Source organism: Centroberyx affinis, unplaced genomic scaffold (genome assembly GCF_046629955.1).
Source record: "Centroberyx affinis isolate AG114_WGS23_722 - 3 ecotype Tasmania unplaced genomic scaffold, CSIRO-AGI_Caff_v1 ptg001083l_1, whole genome shotgun sequence".
NCBI lineage: Eukaryota > Metazoa > Chordata > Actinopteri > Beryciformes > Berycidae > Centroberyx > Centroberyx affinis.
Genome location: NW_027279630.1, coordinates 300,340 through 319,490, shown reverse-complemented (window position 1 = coordinate 319,490; position 19,151 = coordinate 300,340). Strand labels below are relative to the sequence as shown.

The following is a 19,151-nucleotide window of genomic DNA, read 5'->3' as shown; positions in this document are numbered from 1 at the left end:
TCATTACCAGCAGGTTAGACTACTGCAATGGTCTTTTCTCCGGTCTCCCCAAAAAAACTTTGGGGCGTTTACAGCTCATTCAGAATGCTGCTGCCAGAGTTCTGACTAAGAAAACAGAACACATTACACCAGTTCTTAGGTCACTGCATTGGCTTCCAGTGTGCCATAGAATTGATTTAAAAATTCTGCTGCTTGTCTATAAAGCGCTAAATGGCTTAGCTCCAAAATACATTTCTGACCTGCTCTTAGGATATGAGCCACCCAGACCTCTGAGGTCAAATTACTGGAATAAACTTCCAGAAGAACTGAGATGTGCTCCCACTGTCAGCTCTTTTAAAAGTCGGCTCAAAACATTCCTTTTCTCTGTGGCCTTCCGCTAAATCATCTGTATGTAGATGTAACATGTGTTATTATCTTTATTTATTTCTTTTATTTCTTTTATGTGTGTTTTACCTATTTTATCTCTATCTCTATCTTTCTTTCTTTTCTTTCTTTTTTAATGTCATTTTAAATATTTGTGGTCTGTGTATGTATTTTTTCTGTTTTATGTGAAGCACATTGTATTTGTCTTGTGTATGAAATGTGCTATATACTGTAAATAAAGTTTGCCTTGCCTTGCCTTGTATCTACTGTAATTTGATGTGAACAGCAAGTAATGCCGAGAAATAGTATGGACAACATTCCATACAGGCAGATATGTTTATGATAAGCATATGGGAACTTACCTTTCTTTTGTTGTTCGGACTCACGTATAAGTAGCTCAGTATCGTTTTTGGCCCAACTTTTTCATTAAGTTTCTCATACGTGGTCCCATAATCGATTGACCTAAAATTCAATTACAGGATAAACTAAATAGGTTGTGGTGGAGAGTTAAGGAGAATGGAATAATACCTACTAGTTAAAATGCTGACACTATCATTAAGCATATCAGGCAAGCAGAAAATTGCAACAGCAAAAGTCATGAAGTAATTTGCTAGATGAATGGAGATTTTTCTAATTACCAGAATAAACAAGAATATCCTGTGTGGCATGCATGGTGAGGGAACCATTACAATTGTACTTAAGTGTTATAATATGTTGTTATTATATAGTCGCTGTCAGGTGAAAACCTTGTACAATCGGATTTTGCCAATTTTCAAGTTTGAACTTCAGGCTCCTCTATGGGTTCAGAATATTCTACAACCCTTGGGTTTATGAAACCCTTTCAAAAACAATTAGATAAACTCAAAAATACATGGTGGTTAGTCTGAAAACAAAACTGTTTTTCAGAGTTCCCGAAAAGTTAACATTTGAAGATATGAGGTTTTCATCCGACAATCGTTATATCAGAGATATTGGTCTTAGTTCCTTAGTGATATTTCAGACACGCTGGTATAAACTGGTTAAGCAAATATTTTGTCAGACTTTCCATATTAGAAAGCAAATATTTTGGATTCCTGGATTTTTATAATGCCATCTGTTGTTCTGATCTAGCTTATGTCACAGTAGTACATTGAGCATTTGGGAATCATGCAGTCAGTAGTCAATATCTAAGTCATAGCATTGTAAATGCAACATCTATTCATTTTACTGTAGCTCCCACATTCCCATACATGGAAGACAAATACTCCATGAGAGCAGCAGGGATCTTACCTCCATAAAGAACTCTCCGTTACTCTGCCAGAGTTGAAGTCAAAGTATTTTGTCAACATGAGGATCACCTACAAAACAGATCAAACAGATTAGGAGGAGGTGGAGGAGTGTATCAACAGTTTAGAAAACTGCAGCAATAAGATGTCAGCCACTGAAACAAAACTGCAGAGCCATCCATGTTCATTTCATCCCCCAAAAGACACGGCTTTAATAAAACTCAGATGCCATGTCAGCCCACTGCCCTGTTTGTTGTAAGGCTAAGCATAGTGCATATTCTCTCAAAGGATAAAGCTAAGCATATATGCTATGTAATGGTTTTTAAGACCCATTGGGTTACACTACACCAACAGCAAATGCTACTACTGCTGCTCTATAAATAAATGAATAAATAAGTAAACAATGCATCTATCATTCATCCCAGGCACAGCAAGGCTAGCCTCATAAATATCATGGACATGTTTTTTGAAGAGGATCATAAAAATGCCATAGATATAAGGTTTATACAGGCCTTTATTTAATACGAATAAAACGCCATAAATTTCAAGATGTCTTGTAAATTGCTCCAGATGTTAATGAATGGCTCTCTGTGGACTGGTCTATTTCCCTCGGTTTAATTTGAAAAGAGAAACTCTTTTCCTCAGCAAGTATCTGAACTTAAATCAAAGCCTGTGCACATGACTTAATTATTGATGCATAGGCTCATGTTTACATATATTTAACTAGTAATTTCCTTTCTAGGAATAAGTGGGTTTGGAAACAGAATGAATGAATGAATGATTTTTCTTTCTTCTCAGCAAGAGGACAATATGAAGAGAAACTGTAGTTAACTTTTTTCTTTTACATAAGCTACATATTGACACAACTTAGTCCAAAAGAATGCACTTTCCTCAGTGGGTCATTGCATTTGATAAAATCTCAAAGGTCTTTCACACCTTGAAGGGGGCAACTTTGCCCTTCACACTTTACACAAATACTTGTTCACTTGTTCAATACCCCACACTATGCAATCATAAAAGCTGCAGATGATAACAGCTCTCATGGGAATGATCTCAGGGTGTGTGAAACACATTATAGTGAAGCAGTTAAATCTTTTGGAGGGTGGTGCTTGGAGAATCGTCTCTTTCAACATGAAGAAAAAGGAAAGAAATTAAAATAAACTCTGGGTCTATGATCACCATAAACTCAGAGGTCATTCAAACCATTCAAGAGTACAAATACCTAGTCACTGTGATAGATAATAAACTCACCAGGCACACAAACACAAATGCAATACACGTAATATGATAAAAGCAACTTCAAATCATGTGGACACTAACAATATACCGTTGATGAAACACCTGACACTATTCTACATATACTTTATCCGAAGCATCCTCACCTTCTGTTTTACACCTACAGAGTCAATAAATAGACTCGTTACTCTCTTTAACAAAATCTGTGGAATCTAATTAAGCATCATCTCATTATTCCATAAAACCTCAGAGTTTTGTGCTTGACAAAACTCATGCTATATTCAAAAACCCAACACACCCATAATCAGCATCAGTATGTCATCTGGCCGCAGGTACAGGACTCTTGTCAAAAACATTAGCATAGCTTGCATTTCCTTTGTTACAAACATATAATAATAATAATTTTTATTTATATAGCACTTTATCGAAACACAGTTACAAAGCGCTTAACAGAGTAAAAGGAATGAAACCAAGGAAATAACAGACAACATACATATTGTTATGTCCATTTGTGTTTTCTATTGTTACATTAAGTGTCAGTGTGTACCATACGGCTAGCCGGTCTGCAATGTCCATCTATGTATTGTACATAGTATATGTACTGTGCCTCATGATGACACAACAAGAATTTCCCAAGAACCTATTCCTATTAGGAATGCAATGTATTCAAATGTTAGTTTCAATTTATTTCTTAATTATTTGTCCTTTTGGTTGATAAGCTGGCTGAGGAAACTCTGACTCTGCTATTACTTTGTGCTGAATGCATGAAATCCTTTATAAGGAGAGCTAGTTCAGAAATAATCTGCATAGCTTGTTAAAACAGTGGTAGCGAGTGTCCAGATTGGGTTGCAGAGATTTATGGTCTTCCAATAAAATGGCCTTTATGTCTTCTAAAAGTCACAGCCTCATGGACACTGTCATACACAATAAAACAACCCGTAGCAGTTTGGAAAGTAGGACAAATTATTTCCCCCCCTCCTGTATGGCAATTAACTTTATGCATTTACTTGGGAAGGATCCAGTATAACAGTCAGATATAATTTGCATCCTCCAAAGCGGCAGCTGGAAAAGTTTTTTGTGTTCTGAGAGACATTGAAAGTGTAAGGTGAAGCTCTGTGGCTGGTTGTATCACTTAATGCATCAATACAGCGATACAATATTCACTTTGTAGATTTTTCAGTGTGAAATGGGTGTTTGAAGCTGAGGTTGCATGTCACTCTCACAGAAGCCATTAGGCCTACATTTTAGTTTAAAATCATTGGACAAAGGCTTCATTCGATGATAACACCATTTTATTGGCATATCTTCGCCTCTGTATCTAGACAAAGGATATCCCCCTATGAATTGGCATATTTTTCGCTTTGAATCTCGACAAAGGTGAGACATTTGATATCAGTTAACATGTAGCACAAGTCACAACTAGGTAGCACTAAAATATCTCCCAAATGGATTACTTGACATCCAAGAGCAAGCAAATTGATTCCCAAGCCCTAAATCCTGTGCAAATCTCAAACCTTGGAGGTAAAATGGACTGGGATGAATCTGATCATTATGGAGAAATGGATGGGGGCTTAATGGTGACTTAAAGGGCTTAGGTTGAAGAGATTACCAGTGTGAAATTACGGTGTTGTATGAAGAGAAGAAGGGGTGGGGTGGGGGTGTCGAGACAGAGAGGGAGCACTCTATTAGTGAAGAATGAAGAACACCTGAAAAAGACAAATTAAAGGCGAGACGGAGTACACATTACAATTCATTCCCACTCTCACCAACCCCTTGATCCGGCCTTATCGGCTGTTGGAATTAAGTTGCCTCATCAATAAAACTGTCATCACATTTAGCCAAAACAGATGGATGATTCCATAAAAGCAATTGTAACAGAAGTTACTGACTAGAATATCAATAATATAGAAAAAATGCATACTGTATATCAAGAAAAAGTGAAAAAGACAATTAACTTGACATATTTTTGTTTTGGGATAGTTTGCAGCAAACAGCGTAAAAAGCTATAGGCTAGCAATATATTCATCCTAGTTCACCTTCATGGACAAGATTTTTGCATATATAATGAAACTCAAATTAGTGCTTAGAGTCTGACATATTAAATCTAAGAATTGAGACAATCTATGGGAGGAGAGTAGTAGTTAAAGCAGAGCAACACATGCCTCCAAGATTTTTACACCATGAAAACGATAACAATGTGAAAGTAGACGCCTTTAAAGAAATTAAAGAACTCTTGAAAAACCCACTGATCGTGGAAACCTGAAAACCCCTGAAGACCCCTGGGGCCAGAGAACCATATAGTATGAACCCTCACTTGTTAAAATCACCACATAAAACGGCATAGCTAAACACCTTTACAAAAGAAAGAACTGCCAATTTCTGTTCAATTGTTTATAGCCTTTGCGACTGAGGCCAAAGCAAAAAAGCCTGCATGGAAGCACATCAAGTATACTTCAATACCACCTCAGTTATAAGTGTAATGTACAGAGGCTTTTGTCTGCCACATCAATTTATATCACTTTATTAACAAAGGCAATGTTTCCTAGTAGACCAGATGTTGAGCTGAGGCTGCGTTGTTTGAAGTCAGAGCTGTTGGCTCTCCCATGGATAACAGGTCACTTCAATCATGAATTATAAAGAAACTCAACAATATCATATTGCAAAAAAATAAATCATTAGAGTGCTGATAAAACACGCACAACCTCTGGGGAGTGAAATCGCAGTGAATAAATATTCTGAAGTCAGACATCTTCACATGGGGAATGTGAATATAATGTGTTTTGTCATTCCTTTCAGCACTTGTATTGCGGTGGGGGCCAGTAGAGTTTTACATATATGTGATTCCTGTTAATAATGAACTTTACCATGATAAAATTCAACCATAATGTGATTAATGGCAACATTCTGCTACCTTAGCACACTGTATCTTTGATCTCTCAACATCAAATAGTCAGCATTTCAAATGGACAGCAAGCAGATACTCCGTGATCTAGCTACCGCTTTCAAGCAGAACAGACACTGCCTGACTTATTGGCTTCCTCATGTCGAGACAACAGTCCTATGTGGATATAGCTCGGTTGAGAAGTCATCTGAAACGGCTTCCCTCCACTTTGGACTTATACTTTTTGCATCATTTGCTTCTTCAGTAACAGTGAGAGCCGAGGCTAGTTCAACAGCTCGGCTATCCTGCTGAGCCCAGAAGCTTCAATGTACATGAGGAGGGGGTCTGATCAGTGCAGGCAAGATTAAACATCAAGTGGGCATGTTTTTCAACCGAGCCAAAAAGTAGCACCCACTGCGCAGAGGATGTTTTTTTGAAACTACTTATAACTCTTCAGTACTCGTTCTGAAATTTAGGGGTGCTGAGTGAGATAAAGGATTACTTACATGTTGACAGACTAAAAGCTCCCCAGCCTGCCTAATTACATCTCCTCTGATATAAAAAAAAAAGGATAACAGCTAATTAGATAAAAATGTAGGGAAGGATTTCTCTCATCCTATGTTTGACTGACCTCTAGGCTCGCCAACAATGTTTGAAACACTATGTTAGCCATTCACAGGAACAATGTATCACTGTCAAACCGAGAAAAGAATTTCATAAAGTGAGTCAAAGTCGGGTGGTTTTGAATGGGAGGCCTTTCTTACAGCACCCAGACAATGTACCTCATGGGGTTCAAGAATGCAGGTGGCCACCCAAAGGCCAAAACAGAAAACACTGCCATTTACAAACAGCCAATGACATATTTCTATGATTAACTAGTATTTAGGATAGAAGATGAACCAGCAACCATAGCTTGACACATGAAACAGAGAAGGAGGAGGTTGATTTGTACCTTTTACAAAGCAATTGTTATACTGGTTATTATAGCTGGAGGGCGATCGTTTCTAAAGGTCAAGAGTGAGGGCTGAGGTGAGCAAAAGAGTTCATGTGCCCTGTCTGCAGTCTGAAACACAAAATGTGGTGGCAACTGAGCAACAACCAAAGAACATTGACAACACACAGCAACCAACTCATGTGATTCATAAATAGTGTAATGAGGCACTCACTGTTGAGTTTCAAAACACACTGCTGTGTTTCAAAATACAAACAGAGCTTTAAAAACACATTTCACAGATACAGAAAGCAATTTTATAATGTGTCTAGATGTTTCCTGATTTTAACACAAAAGTATGTTTGCTAACGGACAAATAGACACTTTGCTCACTTGCTTTTGCAGCTGTTTACAGGACAATGACGAGTCACAGTGAAGACAGACAGAACAAATACAAGAGATATGTAACAGAAATATGGAACAGCACAGCATGACTTGGATTTGAGGAGCGAACACAAAGCGGGGCTCGTCGACACAAAAATCTCATTATGCATCTTTCTAGCCAAATCAACTTTATCTCGGTCTAAAATAATATGTTGTTCTTTTATTTTTTATGGCATTTATGCTCTTTAAGACGGCACACAGTGGAGAAGAAAGGAAACCCAGGAGGGGTCCACACCAGCCTGCTGAAGAAAACACTCGGCAGGATTTCAAGGCGATAGAGAACCTCACCGCGGGAAGGCTTGGTAGAGCTGTGCACTGGCTGCCAGTAGTTTCTGCCTAGTGCTGGGCTTTAAGACCAGCCGCTCTATTTATCCATGCAATGTAGGCAATGCCATCCATTTATTTGTCAGAATAAAAATTCTTTGTCTTGGCAGGAAGTTTGAGTCATGGTGTTATAATTCTTTTCATAGTGTATTTCATGAATTTATGTATAATTCTTTAGCAGGATGTGTGATGTTCATTCCAGGAGATAACACCACAGTCCCCACCCTGCCCATCACAGCCACCCAGGTGAGAAGGGATTTGGGGGGAAGGGTGGGGGGTCCACACAGCCAAGCAAGTGGGCCATGACAGCATCAGCCCCAGGGTGCTGAGAGCATGTGCAAGTCAACATATATGCAACAGACTACTCCACATGTATCAATCTGCTGTGGCCAGCACACTGTTCTTTGCGTTGCGGGAGGCAGCATCAAGGTGGCGGAAAAGGTTTGAGCCCAGAAACCCTGCAGGCAGCAACAGAGGGAGGGATGAGGTCTAAACTGAACGCCATTTGAGACATTTGAGACAAACCCTCCCACAGTGGGCTGATGCAGCTACAGAACACCTTCAGCCTCCGCCCTCCTCCCCCCAAGGTGCAACACGGAGAGCCCGGGGTGCTCTTTTGTGCCAACCAAAGCATTTTACAGGACAGACTGCACAATGTTTCCTGACCAAATGGCCCCAGCCTCAACCAAGTAGGAGGGTGCTGAAGCAAAGTGCCTGCACTGTCTGTATAAACCTTCCTACATTGCTTTTTGCATTCCAGTCTTCCAGTTCTTGAACCTTCAGGACCACATCCACTCTATACGACTTGCTTGCACTGTTTTCTGATCTGTAAATATTTCTGTACATTCTCAGAGTCACATAGGACACATTTTCTGTAAGTATGCTACCTCTATAATGATAGTGAGAGCAGATGATAACACACATGTGCTCTGTACAATGACATTTTTCTGTAAATATGGTACCTCCAAAAGATTAGATAGACTAACAGATAGCAATGCACATATCCAGATCTTAAATTTTTGGTACATTTGTTACATTGTTTACATCTGTAAAGCGAATAAACTGACATGGTATATATATAGATTTTAACACATCTACATGCACATCTGCATGTCTACATACTTTCTGAGCATGGCTTTCTGTAGACTTGTTAATGTGATTATGACGCACATTTTTCACACTCAATACATTAACATATTATTAACATATTAATATATGAATTAACATATCTATTTCCAGCATATTCCCATATCCTTTTCATTGTAATATGTTGCATATGTATTGATATTTCTATGTTTCCACGTATTTCATACTGCATAGGGTATATTTTATATTTGTTACACATTACATCTCAATAGTTAAGTTCTACTGCTGCTGTTTTGCACACCCTAACAATGCTGTAATCCATATTTTTCCCATACTTTTAATTAATAAATTCGATTTAAAATATTCTAGTGTTGAAAATGATGGTTGCATATGTTTTTATAACCCCCGTTTGCTATATTCTTGTTGATTCATCTGTTTTAATTATTTTTCTTTTCTGTATCCTATTACTATTTGCTGCTGCAACGACCCGATTTCCCTACAAGTATCATTAAAGTTTCATCTTATCTTATCTTATCTTGAATAAATAATTAAAAATATAAATCAAAAAAAGCTCATTAACTTCATATCGGCTTTCAACTGGATAATTTCAGATGCCCATTAAGCAACACTGTGTAGCCTAATGATCCGATTTACCAAAATGTCACCATACATTCAATTATCACGTCAGTGTTTTTAATCCAGCTATGGAAAGAGTCAAGGCACATTCTTGTAATTAACAGCTTGTGATGATCTGCAATGATGAAGAGCATATTTCAGTCCATCCTGAGTAGCCCCCACTCTTGCTCAGGATTTGATCTTTAACTGATAATTTATCCCCATTTGCCTCAGACAAATGACAACGGTGCTCCAAAGGGTGAATGTCTGTGGATGGTTACATCAATAACAATCTGACATTTGTCTAGGGCCATGGTGTGCCAATTCTTTTCTTTTTGTATTTCATGCATTCAGGTGTATTGCTACTCAGGGAGGCACCTATGATTGACTCTCACTTTCCACACAGTGAAGTAGGGCTGCAACTAACGATTATTTTCATTGTCGATTAATCTGTTGATTATTTTCTCGATTAATCGATTAGTTGTTTGGTCTATAAAATGTCAGAAAATGGTGAAAAATGTCGATCAGTGTTTCCCAAAGCCCAAGATGACGTCCTCAAATGTCTTGTTTTGTCCACAACTCAAAGATATTCAGTTTACTGTCATAGAGGAGTAAAGAAACCAGAAAATATTCACATTTAAGAAGCTGGAATCAGAGAATTTTGACTTATTTTTCTTAAAAAATTACTCAAACCGATTAATCGATTATCAAAATAGTTGGCGATTAATTTAATAGTTGACAACTAATCGATTAATCGTTGCAGCTCTACAGTGAAGATTAGCTAATAATTGTAGGCAACCATTTTTTCAGTAAAACAGGATAGCTGTTTGAATAGACAGGTGATGTGCAAAAAGCTTATTATAGTCAATATGTGTTTGGACAACTGCTTGAAGTGAAACAGCTGGTTTGAGAGCAGGAATTTCACACACAAACAGTGTGGGTCGGATTAATGAGACAGACAGAGAAAGATATCGAGTAGGTGCATAAAAGCACATTCCAAGAATTTCACCAGTTCCCTATTCCTCGCACCTCTCTCTGTAAGTGTGCCTATTCATTTTCTCCCTAAATGCGGCATGCTGTTTTCAGAGTAAGCTAAGGTCGTCTATTGATGTGCGCCTGCCTCACACCTCTTTCAAATCCGCTCATAGCAGGGGGAACTGACTGTAATCATTAGGATTAGATGATCAACTTTTTGAACAAATAATAACTTGGCAAATTAGGAAATAATTCTGATTTTAAATCAAACTAAAACATTAGAATTAGTAATCCCTGATGGTATTATTAATATTAGAGTGACCATATATGGTGGTCAGTAAAAAGGCGGTCACAGTCTAAGAAGCTTGCTCGGCAAAAACAACCCTTATCAGCACAGCAGTCAGCCAACGAGCCGCGTAGGTCAGTTGGAAAAACTCGCAAGTTTCCTTGGCGACCAACTGCCGTTCACCAACACAGAGAGGAGGGGTGTGGCATGTGACAAAGGTGGGAAGCCACACACAAACACATTACATCATGAATATGAATGGTATGCGCCTTAGCTGTCTGAGTCACCAGGACACTATCACTATATTATTTCATTTTTTAGAAAGACAATAGTCTGATAATGTAATTTTCAAAGTTCAAAAATGTAAACTTTGGTTGGAAGTAGAGCTGCAACGATTAATCGATTATTAATCGATTAATCGCCAACTATTTTGATAATCGATTAATCGGTTTGAGTAATTTTTTTAAGAAAAATAAGTCCAAATTCTCTGATTCCAGCTTCTTAAATGTGAATATTTTCTGGTTGTTTCTTTACTCCTCTATGACAGTAAACTAAATATCTTTGGGTTGTGGACAAAACAAGACATTTGAGGACGTCATCTTGGGCTTTGGGAAACACTGATTCACATTTTTCACCATTTTCTGACATTTTATAGACCAAACAACTAATCGATTAATCGAGAAAATAATCAACAGATTAATCGACAATGAAAATAATCGTTAGTTGCAGCCCTAGTTGGAAGACTTCTAATCAAGCTGTTTTTGGTGTTTTAATGTTGCCTTTTAGAATTTATATGTTTTCTGAGTTTTTTGTTTTGTTTCTCTGCTTTGCAACTTTCACACCAAAAAATTGATTTAATAGTTTGTCAAGTATTAGAGAACTTGAATGGTTTAAAACCTATTTAATATGCACCTATAATGGGGATTCACTACAACCCTCCAGTTCCCAACATAGCTGAACTTTATGTTTCAGAACACAATGTGTGTGCTTTATTTTAAGCTACAGTCTAGCAGACAGTACCTAACCTTCTCCCCAGCCTCGCCTCCCTCCTTATTTTGCAGGAGAGTGCATACTGCAGTACAGTAAGTAAGTCAATAAATAGAAGGATGGATAGATAGATAGATAGATAGATAGATAGATCGATAGATAGATAGATAGATAGATAGATAGATAGATTTCAGGATTTCAAATTTGTCCACTGAAACTAGGAGATCAACTTAAAATTTTGAGGCTGTTCATGAAAAGTCCCAAGGCTGATGTGGCTGATGCATTTTGTATAAAGGAATTAGTTCAGTGTTGATGGGTTTCAAGAACATTGCACTACTATTCACTTACATTAGCACAAATTGCAACAGAAAAAATGTGAATGCTTGAGCACATGCAACACATGATCAGCATAACTGTAATCTGTGAAATACCCACATATCCACCTGCCAAATCAAGCCAGCCAATTCACATCAGCATGGTTTGTGTGTGTGTGTGTGTGTGTACGAGCGAGCGTGCATAAGTGAGAGAGAGCGAGAGAGAGAGAGAGAGAGAGAGAGAGAGAGAGGAAGAAGCAGGGCATTGGGGGAGGTTGGAGGAGAGCAAGAGAGAAAACACAGATACTCTTATTCCCTTAAACTATGCAGCACATGCAACACATGTTCAACTTGTAATACATTTTTCATTTTACACTCCAGCCCACCTGCCAAATCAGCTAACCAATACACAACAGCTTGACCCACATTTGTGTGTGTGTGTCTGTGTGTGACTGAAAGAGAGAGAGAGAGAGAGAGAGGGAGAGAGAGACAGAGGGATAGGAGAGACAGGTTGGAGAAGAGCAAGAGAGAGAGAGAAATAAAGACATACACAAAGAAGACTGATTCCCTTAAACTATGCAGCACACGCAACACCTGTCCAACTTGTAATTTGTAGTAAAATACTGAATGGATTTTACACTACAGCCGATCTGCCAAATCAGCTAACCATCATGGTTCATGTGTGTGTGTGTGTGTGGTGTGTGTGTGTGTGTGTGTGTGTGTGTGTGTGTGTGTGTGTGAGTGAGAGAGAGAGAGAGAGAGAGAGAGAGAGAGAGAGAGAGAATGAGAATGGGAGACATGTTGGAGCAGAGCAAGAGAGAGAGAAAAAAAATAAAGACATACACCAAGAAGACTGATTCCCTTAAACTATACAGCACACGCAACACCTGTCCAACTTGTAATCTGCTTGAAGAAGTAGACTAAAATACGGAATAGTCTGTACACTTCAGCCCATCTGCCAAATCAGCTAACCAATAGACAACAGAATGGTTCGTGTGTGTGCATGTGCGTGTGCGTATGAGAGAGAGAGAGAGAGAGAGAGGAAAAGAAAGACACACCAAGACTGATTCCCTTAAACCATGCAGCCTCACATTTAATCTCCACTGTGTCTGCTGGTCTGCCAGCTCATTCTCAGTAGACACTTATCACTCTGACGCCTCATATTAGCTAAACTAAAGTCGCCACACATGATTTATCACTGAATACTGACCACACTGCGTCAAAAAAAGTGAAATCCACGCATGATAAGACGCTACTTACGCTACTATTTTGGCCAGACCAGTGCACCATGGCTTGGTTGTGAGCCGTGTCCCCGGTGAGTGCAAATGTGGAACTTGTCAAGTGAAACTCCTGCTGACCCGAAGACGAGGCATCCTCTCCGTCAGATGTGAATCCGGACCAAGTCCCTCCGCTCTGCTCCGCCATTGGAGCGCTGCGCTTATTTCGTCTCCGGCACCAACTCCTCAAACTGGCCACAACCTTGTCCTCTTTTACCGACACGCCGACCTGCGCCCCATTTCCCCCGTAGAAGCTGTTATTTTTTCCCTCGCCGCTGCTATTTTCGGTGATATTGCCGGCGCTGGGAGAAGGGATTGCCGCGCGTGAAGCACTTTGAGGAGACACTTCGGGAAGTTTTCGTTGACCGTTAAACGGCTCCTTCTGGAGACAAACTGTGTTATTTCCCAACGGCTGCAGTACTTTGAGCGAACTTTCGGTAAATTCCGCATTGTTGTGCTTTCGGTCCGCGTTGTTCACAGATTTGGCATCCGTTGACCCCTCGGTAAATCCAACCGATTCATCAGCCGGTGCCTCGCCAAAATCAACCAAATCCAGCGCCGAGACTTCCCTGGGAAAAGCTCTGATAACCGGCAGCTGGCATGAGGGAATGCACCTTACCTCCGCTCTTGTTATGCCCGGGATGGAAGTTAAGGTGAAGAGCCAAATCCACTTGCCAAAAAGGCTATAAAGGCAGCGACCGAGGCGCGTCTCCATTCTACGTTAATTCCGATTTCAAACGTGCTAAAAACATATCATTTTACTCTTTGGGGGTTTGTCTGTCATCAGCTTGGAAAGTCGAGTCAGTGAATGCACTGTAGGGAGCGGTGGCGCGCGGACAAGTGTTCCCAAGTACTGATGCAAACGATGCATTTTAGACTAGAGGAGGGGCTGGAGGCTGGAGCCTGCATGATAGGAGAAAGGAGCTATTCCCCCGCATCTTCATCTCAACCTTGATGGAAATACAATGACTTTTTGGACACTGGCCTACACTTAAATTAGATTTGCACTCAAATTATATTTCTACAGAATGATGGTTTAAGCATTGCACAGGCCAGTTGTTCTCAAAGTGAGGCGCATGGACCCCCAATACTTTCACCCTGTTTTTAATTGATCAGTTTTGTCATATATGTGAATATGCAAGATTTGACTACATCATCATCTTTCCACTTGTAGGTTATTATGAAAAGCTGAACCAAATCATTTTTAAAAAATTAAAAAATCTTCAAATCTGGGGGTCCCTGGGGCAAAATCTGCAGGGGATTACTGTGTGTAGTCTGGGGGTCTTTACAGACAGGTTCCTGACAGGGGCTTTATGGAAGATCCAGGCTGTGCATTTTCCATTAGCTGAGACCTAGATAATCAATTAACACCATCGCCTGTGTTCACTGTCTATTATGCCATGCAGGTAATGAGTCTGTTGAGGCCGGGCTGGAAAATGGCTTGGAAATGGTTTCAATTAGGCTACACTCTTGCATTATCCATTCAACACAGCTGAATGGAGCAAAGTGTTTCTGCATCTTGTCCAACTTTTAGCTACTGTCTTTTGTGCCCTCTTTTCAGGTTATTAAAGGATTTTCTGACAGATGATGATTAGAAGAATCCAAACCAGAGGTAAGTATGTTATTATCACATTCTCTATCAATCTACTCTGATCGACACTGCTGCCCTAGGCTTACTCTTCTCAACTCTTGTCAACCATTAACTTGAAAAAAAAAATACAGCTAACTATAGTTTATTACAGTATGTCTGTGCAGAACCTTTGGAATATATTGTTCACATTTCACTATACTTTGGGCTTTGATCCAGCCAGTTAATGGTAAACCATTAGGAGAACTAGAGCCTGTCCTAACCCTCTGATTAGATTCTATTTCTGGGCAACATTTAGTCAATAGGATGAGGATGCTGTTGACTGGTGACTGATGCCGAAGAGACTCTCTATATTGAGCTGTTCCCCCCATCGCTCTGAGCTCCAACGTGCTCCTGTTCCACATACGGGTCAACAGCACAGAGATGTCTTTCATTGGCAGCCATTAGTGATGCAGTGAGCAAGAGCTGTCTCAATCTGTTTCAGTTAGCCCCCACCAGACAAGAGGAAACCAGTCTATAATCTAGATTGATGGCTGATTGAGAATTTCAATCATGGAGAACACTGGCTAAAAAGCTCAACTCTGAACTGTAATGTAAACTAAAAGGTTGGCCCAGCTATAGAAATGCAAAAGAGTGTTTGGCATTTTCTATGTGACTTTTGCATGTATTTTGAACTTGTAGTTTCTGCTTGCTGCGACTCAGATTAATCTACAGTGAAATTGCAGAATGATCATAATGGATTTTTGCCTGACCTGTCTGCTTAGTTTAGACATGGATGGTTGGTTGTGCATGTGTATGTGCTGTTTGGTTTGTGTATGCCCTGTTTGGTACTGTGTCTTGCATTGCTTGTGATGTTTCTATGATAAACAAATTTCTCAGAGAGGGATTCATAAAATACTACTACTACTGCTACTACTACTGCTTGTATGAGAGAGAAGGAGGCTGCTATTTTGAGTTACAGAGGGAGTAGGGAGTTGTGTAAAAGTCTTGAGAAATATTTGCAGAATCAATAATTAATACACTAAGAACCCTATATTGAGGGTTTGAGATCATATGATAAAATAAAAAAGAATGATGTTGGCGAAAGAAAGTACAAGTAGAATGTGGTATGTGCAAAGAGCCCATTAAAGATCCTATCCAGAGAGGATCTTATAAGATGAGTGTGACTTGTTCTCAGTTTTAAAATTTCACTTTGCAAGGTGACGGATTTCAGAACAAGATGTATATCACATTTGTGTGCACAACATGGCAGCTGAGAGGATTCATTGTCTTTCGACAGACAAGATTGCTGCTTTGCTGGCTGTCACACAGACTGAATACAAACTGCGCTATACTCCCTCAGCTCATAGTGCTACAGTATGATGGGAACTTGTGAGCAGACGGTGTGAAAGGCACACAGAGGAAAGAGAGGCGAGAGTAATCCGTGTTGGTGGATTGTTCTGTTTTCTTAATTAAACAAAACTAGTAATTCAATGAAAGGAGAAAGGAGCGCCGTAGCCCGTCTTTAAAAATAGACCTTTTCCACTCTAATGTCAGCTTCACTTTCACAACCCTCCTGATTACAGTGTTGCTCATGAGGAGGGAAAAAAACAAACAAAAACAGCAATACACCTCCTATGCATAAACCCCCAAAAGGAAAATGCAAGGGAATTTAGTCAACAGAGAAGGACAAAAGGCAGTCAGGACATTATTCATGCACAGTACATTCCCTCCCCCTTCTGCTCCAACTGAACAGCTAACATCTGCCTTCACCGCTGTGGCTTGGTATTGAGTATAAGCAGCAGCAGTACGTGTGCCACTAAAACCACACGCACTTACCATAGTAAGATGATCTCTCTTTCCACCATGCAATGATTATGTATACCTAATCCTACTTTTCTGCTGATAAATTGAATGTGAACTTCTGTGCAGGGTTTTTCATTTGGCTTTACATGTATTACTGTACCGCTGATGTTGAGTCGAGGGGCTTCGAGGTAGCAATAGTATAGCTCAATTTAATGATGGACACCTGAGACATCCACTTCAATTAGTGCTGAACACACCTCTGGGGCACCAGAAGAGAAAATCGCCTTTTCAAATAATGATTTCAATTACATTATTGAGAGATACGGTGAAATGCAATACAGACAGCAGGTTAAGTGTTCTGACCCCTAAGAAACACTGCAGGCTATATCCATTTGATGCCACAAATCCCTTTGTTTCTCTTTTGAAGTGGGGGGATATTCGGTGGAAGGTTTTAGGGAATCCTTTGTAGTTGGCGATGTTCTCAGTATAACAAATTGTTAAGATTCTTTACTGTGTTACTTACAGAAAGGTATACATCGTAAATGTGATTAACAGGTCTGTACACATAAATATCAATGTCCAACCTAATTAATAGAAATTGTAGTGTAGTGTAACTGTAATATTACTTATGAGAAGGATAAAATCATATAGTTAAAAAATATAGAGTTTCTTCTACTGTCATTCTTTTACATCTTCCCGTCTTATTTTATGTTAAAGTTATTACAGATGCTGCTTCATTCCCTTTTGAGATAATGTTGTTCGTCGACCTTCAGGCCTTGCAGTTAAGGTCTGATTCTGAAGCATTTAATATATTCAGCACAGATTTTGCAATCAATGAGGTGGAATTCCCCATTAAAGTACCTTTCCAGCCATTACAGTTTCAACCAAACTTCAGTCCTCCAAAACTCTATTTAGGCTTTATTCTTTTGGGATCCCAGCCCTCTTTTATCAGTATGTTCAGGTTCCTTAGAAAAGTCCTCTCATCCTTTCCTTCCAAAGCTATATTGGGAAGTTTTGCACTTTGTGACTCAAGTTCAAGTTCAATACTTTATTGCCATGTCAACATCATTGATTAGAATTTGCCTTAATGCAGCTTAAAAACAACAATAAGACAACAACAGCAGCCAAACATTCCCCCAAATCCATATGAATACATATTGAAAGAACCACATTTTGCACACAATTAGAGGAAACTATAAGGAATTGATGTTTTACGCTACAGGGTAATTACAGATTTTCCCTCACTCCACTCCTGTTGTGAAGCCAGAATGGATGTTCATGACCATAGCAAAAACTACATATTAGTGTGATGGGCCTAAACCCATTAATGGCTCCAACTAAGAATAGAAGAAAAGAAACTGAGTCAGTGCTCCAGGTTTGTACATTTTTTATTATTTTCAGAATAATGTTAAAACACACCAGAGAAAACTACTACTACTTTTTAAAGCCCTGAAGTATGGGGTTGTAGACTAGTTAACCAGTCAATTAGTGACCTATAAGACCGATAGTAAGCTCTCAACCGATAAATGCATTTTTCTGATTATACTTTCATAGATTATGCCCTTCCCAACCTTGTTTATCGTTTCACTGATTATTCTGGCAAGATATTATATTTATATCATATTAAAATATTCACATTATGCGTCCCGCAAATAGCCTCAACAACGCCAGCAAAAATCAGTTATAGGCTAATGCAGCCCCTAATAAGCACTTAGCACATGCAAACTAAAAGAGCAGGACAATGATTGTTCGACATTGCAGGCATTCATTATTCACAGCACCAGTCCATGTTTTTAGTGAGATATCAAGGAAACAATGTAGAAAGAAAGAGCAGCATGAAAATTAAACATTATACCTTGAGGAAAACCTTGGTAATTGCTGTGTTTTAGAGCAGTGGTCCCATGTCCGTCCACTGGGTTGTTTACTCCCACAAAACTTGACATAACATTGTATTCTGCAGCCTAGGCCTATCTGAGGTGTCATTCAACTCGCAAGGAGGATTTTTCTTTATTTTTTTCACCATAAGTCTTGAATCCTGAGTGTTGTACTTGCCAGTATGTGCTTGGCCAATTGAGCCAAACCGAGTGTGCTCTCCTGATTTGCACAAAGGGCAGTATTTCTATTGGAGGAATGAGGCTATTTGGCTTCTCCACCTTAGTTAAACTAGTCCTGTTTCATGAATAATTTGATAAGCGAACCAGTGGCAACCAGAAAGTTTGTAAGAGCTCCAATGCATACATTAATTGCCATATACTGTATATTGTATTGATTTTTGTTTGAGTTCAACACAGGTTGTTTTGCAACTGAAGATATTCAAAATACAAAATCTGTTTCACTTTAATGTCTACCAGCATTACCAACCAACCCATTTAGATCCACCTAGACTTACTGCATAGATCCACACCCATTGAGCTGCACTGTGTTTGTTGTGTCTGATTGTGTCTGTTGGTCTGACCACCAAAATCTCCTGCACTGACCAAGATAGAGCCAGGGGGGGAAAAATGCTCAGAAAAAGAAAGCTCAGCGGAGGGAAAAGAAGTGAATCCATGATCATGTATGGATATGGTCTATCACAAAATATATCATGGTTTAATCTATTATGCATGTTTGGATGAAAAGGTTTCTGTCCAAGATCCAATATATGGGCTATATAATGAAACCATAGCTTGTTAAAATTTAACTAGAATTAAGTGCAATATAATAAATGAAATTTTGTAGTCATTAGATCTGGTAGTGCGTAGATTTCCATGCTGACCAACAAGGAAATAGATGGAAATGTGTTAGAAATATAGTT

The 19,151-nt window shown here is 39.2% G+C and overlaps 1 protein-coding gene across 1 annotated transcript in view; it reads right to left on the bottom strand.

The window, feature by feature from the left end:
* The window catches only part of LOC139647472 (VPS10 domain-containing receptor SorCS1-like), a 39,843-nt gene extending 26,144 nt beyond the window's left edge, over positions 1-13,699 (bottom strand). Inside the window, exons 1-3 of the mRNA XM_071523369.1 lie at positions 12,968-13,699; positions 1,633-1,700; positions 726-825 (exon numbers count right to left, since the gene is read on the bottom strand). Coding sequence (XP_071379470.1) covers positions 726-825; positions 1,633-1,700; positions 12,968-13,699 — 900 coding nt within the window. The remainder of the gene's footprint in view (positions 1-725; positions 826-1,632; positions 1,701-12,967) is intronic.
* Between the last annotated feature and the right edge of the window lie 5,452 nt (positions 13,700-19,151).